We start from the raw sequence: 6,480 nt of genomic DNA, 5'->3' as shown, positions 1-6,480 counted from the left end.
CTTTGGGGTGGGGCGGCGAGTGCGGGGGAGGCGGGGAAGAGCTGCCGCACTTGTCACTCTGTGCTGCTCCTCGCTGTGCCCCGCTAGCGCCGTGCTGGTGCCAAGGCTTCTCTTCCCGGCCGCTTGAATGTCCCGCATCTCTGGCATATCCCGTAGGGCGGGACATGAGGTGGTCGCTGTCCTTGTCTCCTTTGCTTTGCATCTGTCGTCCCTCCGCACTTGTCACTCTGTGCTGCTCCTCGCTGTGCCCCGCTAGCGCCGTGCTGGTGCCAAGGCTTCTCTTCCCGGCCGCTTGAATGTCCCGCATCTCTGGCATATCCCGTAGGGCGGGACATGAGGTGGTCGCTGTCCTTGTCTCCTTTGCTTTGCATCTGTCGTCCCTGGCAGCCACCTATGGCTTTCCCCGGAGGGATGTTAAGATGGAGGAAATTACTTGGTCTTAGACGGTGCGTGTGGAAACCTCACGTACTCGTGTTCATGATAGTTGTACACGTACTCAGTCTTCATGATAGTTCTACCGCACGGCCGAAAGGCAATTAAGAACCAATAATAGTATATTACAAAAACCTAGAACAGACTAGGAAGGGGAATATAGAAGAAATCTGAGGTTAAACAAAACCAGGAATCTTAGAAGTGCAGTCTGCAGTTCCGCAGCAGATGCAGTTGCTGGCGGCTGGAGTCCTGCCCCCCTCTTATCCTCTGCTGTTGCAGTATTCTTTAGACATTTGGAAATAGTTGAATATTGCACTGGTAGAGGACTAACTCAGTAACACACAAAAATAGTGGTGTTTGCTGGATTAGCACACAGAAGTGAAGGTATATGAAGGTTTGGTATGAGTCTAAAGTTGAGGGAGGGTGGGAAGTGAAATTGAAGCAATCAGCAATTAAGTCAGTGTTTGCTGCCGTGACTCGCCAGCATCCGTATAGTGTTATTTCACTCCATCACGAGTTCTAAAGGAAACATTCTTCTGCCTTCAAAACAGGCTTTTCTACTCTAAGGAACTTGTGGATTTTTTTCTTCTCAGCTTAATGGTGCTGAGTTTTTCAAGTAACTACTCAAAGTGATTTTTTTTTCCTTGTTCTGAGTGACCTAGCATGTGTTTACAGGGGGTGGTATTTTAGCCTAAATTCTCCATTTTCTTCATGTGCTACAGAAAGAACAGATTTTCACATTTTCTTTCTGCTTTTTCTTTCAGCTCTGCTGGTATCTGTTCATATCATGAAAGAAGTGGGTTGTGTTCCATTCGTCTCAGTGAGCCGCTTCTAAAGTTAAGGCCAAGGAAGGATCTTGTGGAGGTATTTGAACATGGCTTATGAATCTACACGTAAAGTGCATTGTGCCTGCCCCCTCCGCTGCTCCATACAAACATTCTGGATTTTGTAGTGGGATTCTTATGTGCAGTAACTTATGGATCATAAAATACTGTTATGCTAGTGTGGCTTGTGTTGCAGTATCATGGTAATCTTTAGTTTTATGTTTCTAAGTGGGCAACTCAAAGTAGGAGGCTAAAGTCACTTGTTTGTTTTATTGACTTTATAAAGAGAAAAAAACCAGCCCAAGTTTTTAACTCCTAAATTATCCTTTAATATTCGAATATGGACTGTAGTTTTGAAAGGGCCAACGACAGAAAATAAGGATGTAGGATATAACTTAACATGACTTTGTGTTGCTTCCTGGGCCTCTGCCAGAGCTGCTGCTATCAGCTGGCTGAACATTCAGGTTTGCCTAAGGACAGAAATGCTGTAGAGTTTCAACTTGTTCAAAAGTGGCTCTTTTTTTGAGTGTAGGGGATGAGCTCTTTAAAGATGTGACTTAAGTTTGAAGATTATTTCTCCTTTTTGGAATGCTGCTTATTGAAGTGATATTCTCCAGCATGTTTTGGTGGTGTGGGAATAGTGCTAATTTGGTTTGATAGATCTAAGCATTATGTTTTTATTCACTGAATATACGAATAATCAAAGATAAGATCAGTACCATAATCAATGTAGAGGACTAAAATAGCTGCAGCTTAATTGTGAAATTGAAAACGCAATGCTTTTCAGTAAATATCTAGTGGTTGCATCATTTCAGACACTGTTGCACGAAATGATCCATGCCCTGCTCTTTGTTACTCATAACTACAAAGATCGTGAGTCTCATGGACCGGAGTTCTGCAAGCACATGCGTCGCATTAATCTCTTGACTGGAGCCAATGTCACAGTAAGAATAATCCTCGTCTCCTGATTTAACAGAGCTTTCTTCCTGATCTGGTGCTTTAGTTGCCCAGTGTGGTATGAGTGATCTTCTTGTTAGACACTCCACAGTTGGTACCAACACAAATTTGCATCCAAGTGTGTGCCAGTTCCATAGTTACTTTGTTGGGGACTGTGGTGAGAACAGGTTGAGGAAGACGTGGTGAGTTGTTAGTCATATAATTTTCAGCTATATTCTCTGTAAGAACTTTTCTTTAAGCTTTTGTGGTAAACTAGAAACAGCTTAATGGTAGCAGGGACAGAAGAGCTCCATGTGAAGAGCAGTCAAGATTTATGTCAATAGAGGGTAATGATACTTATGTCAATATTTAAAAATAATGTGTCTAATAAGATCAGTTAAGGTAACAGCTGAAAGGAGAATACAATACTGGTATTGTTTGCAATGCATTCTAAACAGTTCATCTTCTAGGTGAAATTGTAGATAGATTTCCAAAGTTATTTTATTGCAGTTTAAACAAAATAACGAGGACATAGTCCTATGTATCCTATCTTTTTAAAGCTTTGTTTTAATGGTAGCTAAATGTTGACCAAATTTTATTCAGGTCCAGCTCTTTTAACTGCTAATATAAAAATCACAGCAGTAGTGGAAAGAATTGAATGGAAATAGATTTTTTAAAAAAAATACTATAGAGCTAGTGATATCAAATTTGTAACTTCCTGAATGACTGTTTGTTTTTTGTGGTTTTTTTTTTTTAAATTAGATCTATCACGATTTTTATGATGAGATTGATGTGTACCGCCAGCACTGGTGGCGATGCAATGGCCCCTGCCAGAACAGAGCGCCTTACTTTGGGTATGTGAAGCGCTCAATGAACAGAGCACCCAATCCACATGACTTCTGGTGGGATGAACATCAAAGGACATGTGGGGGCACGTTCACCAAAGTGAAGGAGCCAGAGAAATTCTCAGAGAAGTCCAAGCAGAAAACTCAGACAACAAAACTTCCACACTTCAAATCAACTAACAAAGGTATTTTATGTTTTTTTTTTTTTTTCTTTGCCAGACTGATTTTTGTCCAAATGTTTTCTTGAACAAATATGGACGGAACACTACGTAAGCTTGGTTTACATGTTACTGTTACACAGCCAAAGAACAGGGCCTGTTTGTTTGTGCACTTCTAGGCACAAATCCCTCAACTGAATTGTCTACAAAAAGTTCTGTTTTATGCACTATTTTCAAACAGCAGATTTTTTTGTGTGAAGCACCTCAAATACTGAGCCATGGTTTTTTAATGAAAACGTCATTAACTTATTTTTTAATCTGATTTTGCAGGCAAGACACAAATGCATGGTATGCAAGACCTGATGCCTTTTAGTGGAACGGGATATCGGCTTGGAGGAGGAGACGGTGTCCTTTCAGAAAAAAACACAAATACCAGCAGCTCCATTGGAAACAGTGAAGCACACGGCTCACTGCATCATTCAGCAGTGAGGACAATACCAATCCCTAAAAATGAGATAAAATGGGAAAAATTACCCCGTAGTGGCATCTTTCCGCTTCGTACCAATGGTGCCAGTGAAAAGACCAACTTAGCTGTAAAGCGTGAATTTCCAAAACCCTCTGCTGCCTGTACAGAAGATGACGAGAACAACTGTGGATTGCCTGCTAGGATGGCTTGTGTTACTGAAGGAACATCAGGCCAAGGCTCACCAGTTGACAAGAGGGCTATGCCATCTTCTAACTGGTCACCAAAACAAATTTGTTTGGAGCAGACCCCAACAGTTCAGGATGCATCTGAGAAAAAAAGCTTAGAATGTGTTAGTACCCTGCAGCGATGGCCAAAAAAGGAAGACAAAACTGCCTTTGAAAAGTATTTCATCAAAAAGGGGGGTACTGATGTCACTACAACTACAAAAAACAGAGCTGAATTTACACAGTCCTCTGCAAGTCCTAGCAATCCTGTGAGGCAGGATAGAAAAGTCAGTTGTCCTGTCTGCGAGACTGAAGTTTTGGAATCTAAAATAAATGAACATCTTGATTCTTGTCTTGCATAAAACAGCAGAAAGCTGTCTCAAAAAGATGAATCCGGGTTGGAAACGTTGCTTGAAAGGTAATTTTCTCAGGGTTTGCTTAGCTGTGGTTACACTCCTGTGTGCTTGTTCTGAAATGGAATTTAAAATGTAGCTGACCTCCATATCCCCACACTAGTAAGTAAAAATTGTGTGGAATGCTGCTAGAAATACTGGTAAAGACTGCTCCTGGACATGTCATAAAAGCTTTCATGATTTCCCATTTAAACTTCCAGTGCTATACAGGACAAATTAGGATTAAAGTGACATTACCTGACAGTCTTCAATTTACTTCTGGAAGCCAGCCAGCTTGGTGGTTAGCAGGCCAGTCAGTTGAGTACTAAAGCCACTGTGCCATGAAAAGTTTTGAGTGCCAGGCACATGTGTTTTCTATATGAGCTTCCTGAAATGTTCTCCTGCTGCGCTAAGGTATTTAACGGGTTAAACATTAAACGGTTTGATTCCTTACAATCAGTAAAACTGATTGTAAATATGTTTGCTTAAATACAAAAATTGTTTTATATAAATAGTTTTTAAACAAAATCGTTTTATGTCTTGTTAGCGTAGTTTCAAATGGCTGTATCAGCCTGGTTCGTACATGTGTACTGTATTACTGCTGCTCTCTTAACTCCTTTTAAATGCTTCATATGTTTTAAAATATTGACACTACAGAAGATTAATGTAAATTACTTTGTTCTTGCATACTTTAAATAAATTGTTACTGAAGTTTAAATTTCCACTAAGCCTGGCCATTCTGTGTTACTTACCAGTGGTTTTACCTGTATATTTAATAACAGTCTTGTTTATTAGAGCCTTTCTGTATTAACACTTTTCCTTCTTAAATTTCCCTGTAAAACGGGTGCTGGTGAATACAGATTGCATCAACTTCTGCTTTCACCATCCTGTTTTTAAAACAGTTTCATTATTGTTGCACTTCTGTGAAAAATTTTACAAATACTGATAGTAAAACTTGCTTTCCCATGTTAATTTTCCATACTTCCTTCTTAAAGCTGCAACATCTATCAGTGTTTCCAGTGATACTTGACATTTTCAAGGGCAGGACTACCAAGAAATATTTGTATTATCTTATGTTTTTAAGATGAGGATGAGAATTGCGCCACAAAGGATCTCTCACATCATGAAGCACTTGTGAGAGGTATTTCCTTTACAATTGTTCTCTGCAGTTTCCTCATTTGTCTTTCCTACTGTGACAGATGGGAGTAAAGGAGAAGGACTGTGGGTATTGTTAAATGTGGGGATTTTTTTCCTAATGTCTTCTTTTACTTCTAAACTGTTCATCTGAAGGCCAAACAGAAAACAAATGAGGAATTTGGTGTAGCCTGTGGAGGGACAGGGAACTTAAGCTGTAGGCAAGTCTGTCCCTCACATACACATGTCCTAAAATAGATCTTTGTCCAAACAATTGAGCAATTCTGGATTAGCTATGGAAAAAGAGCACCTCTGTCATATGTGTTTTTACAAGGAAGTATTCTAATACCAGGATCTCTTTTATCCAGAGAGGAAGGCTTTGCAGTTGCTACTTATTGCAGCCTGTTATTAATGGGTCACAGCCACCTTCATTCTGGGTATGTTACTGTGAATGCTGTTTCTGTAAAATGTTGTGCTTGAATACAGTGTCCTACCCACAAGGATAACAGTGACTGCCAGTATAAAATACGCTGCTCAATTTGGGTCAAAGGTGAGAAATTTCATCTTCTCTATCAGTTGTCCATGTCCTTGAGTGAGTTTAAATACTGCCTGGAACAACACAAGCTGTCAGTGAGCCTTGAACAAACACGCTTCATTGAAGTGCAGCGTCAGTTGCCTGAATGGAAATCTGAGAAACAAGTTAATAGACTCGATTTCTGAGGCAAAGCAGCTATGAAAGAGGGTCGAGCGTGTGCGTGCATTTTGTCAACAGAAGGTTCTGCAAACTAAAGGAAAAAGCCATCTCATTTTGTGGTGACCTACTAGAATTGCTCTGAATGATTCAGACTCTGAATGATTAAAACTACGTAAGTGGGGTTACTTGGCTCTTTCATTATTATAATAGGAGACTGCTCTTCAGATGCCTTGAAACTGGTCATCAGGCTAGAAATCTTTAAGGTTGAATGTTAGCAAGTATTTTTTATGTTATGGAAATGTTATCTAGGAAGTTTTCATAATACTTGAGTTCTGATGAAGCAGTGGGAAGAATTTTTCTCAGGACTACTAAAAT

The 6,480-nt window shown here is 40.1% G+C and overlaps 2 protein-coding genes across 2 annotated transcripts in view; one reads left to right on the top strand and one right to left on the bottom strand.

Moving 5' to 3' along the window:
- EXOC8 (exocyst complex component 8) overlaps positions 1-316 on the bottom strand; it is a 7,614-nt gene extending 7,298 nt beyond the window's left edge. The window contains exon 1 of the mRNA XM_008643376.2: positions 51-316. Coding sequence (XP_008641598.1) covers positions 51-316 — 266 coding nt within the window. The remainder of the gene's footprint in view (positions 1-50) is intronic.
- Positions 317-1,160: 844 nt separating this feature from the next.
- Positions 1,161-5,005, top strand: SPRTN (SprT-like N-terminal domain). The gene is made up of 4 exons (XM_017745374.1): positions 1,161-1,296; positions 2,072-2,200; positions 2,955-3,222; positions 3,526-5,005. The coding sequence occupies exons 2-4, from the start codon at positions 2,087-2,089 to the stop codon at positions 4,245-4,247; spliced, it is 1,104 nt and encodes a 367-aa protein (XP_017600863.1). The 5' UTR covers positions 1,161-1,296; positions 2,072-2,086; the 3' UTR covers positions 4,248-5,005.
- The last annotated feature ends 1,475 nt before the right edge of the window (positions 5,006-6,480 follow it).

This window comes from Corvus brachyrhynchos, unplaced genomic scaffold (assembly GCF_000691975.1).
Source record: "Corvus brachyrhynchos isolate BGI_N302 unplaced genomic scaffold, ASM69197v1 scaffold70, whole genome shotgun sequence".
Lineage (NCBI taxonomy): Eukaryota > Metazoa > Chordata > Aves > Passeriformes > Corvidae > Corvus > Corvus brachyrhynchos.
The sequence above is the reverse complement of the archived record's forward strand: the minus strand, read 5'-3'. Positions and strand labels throughout refer to the sequence as shown.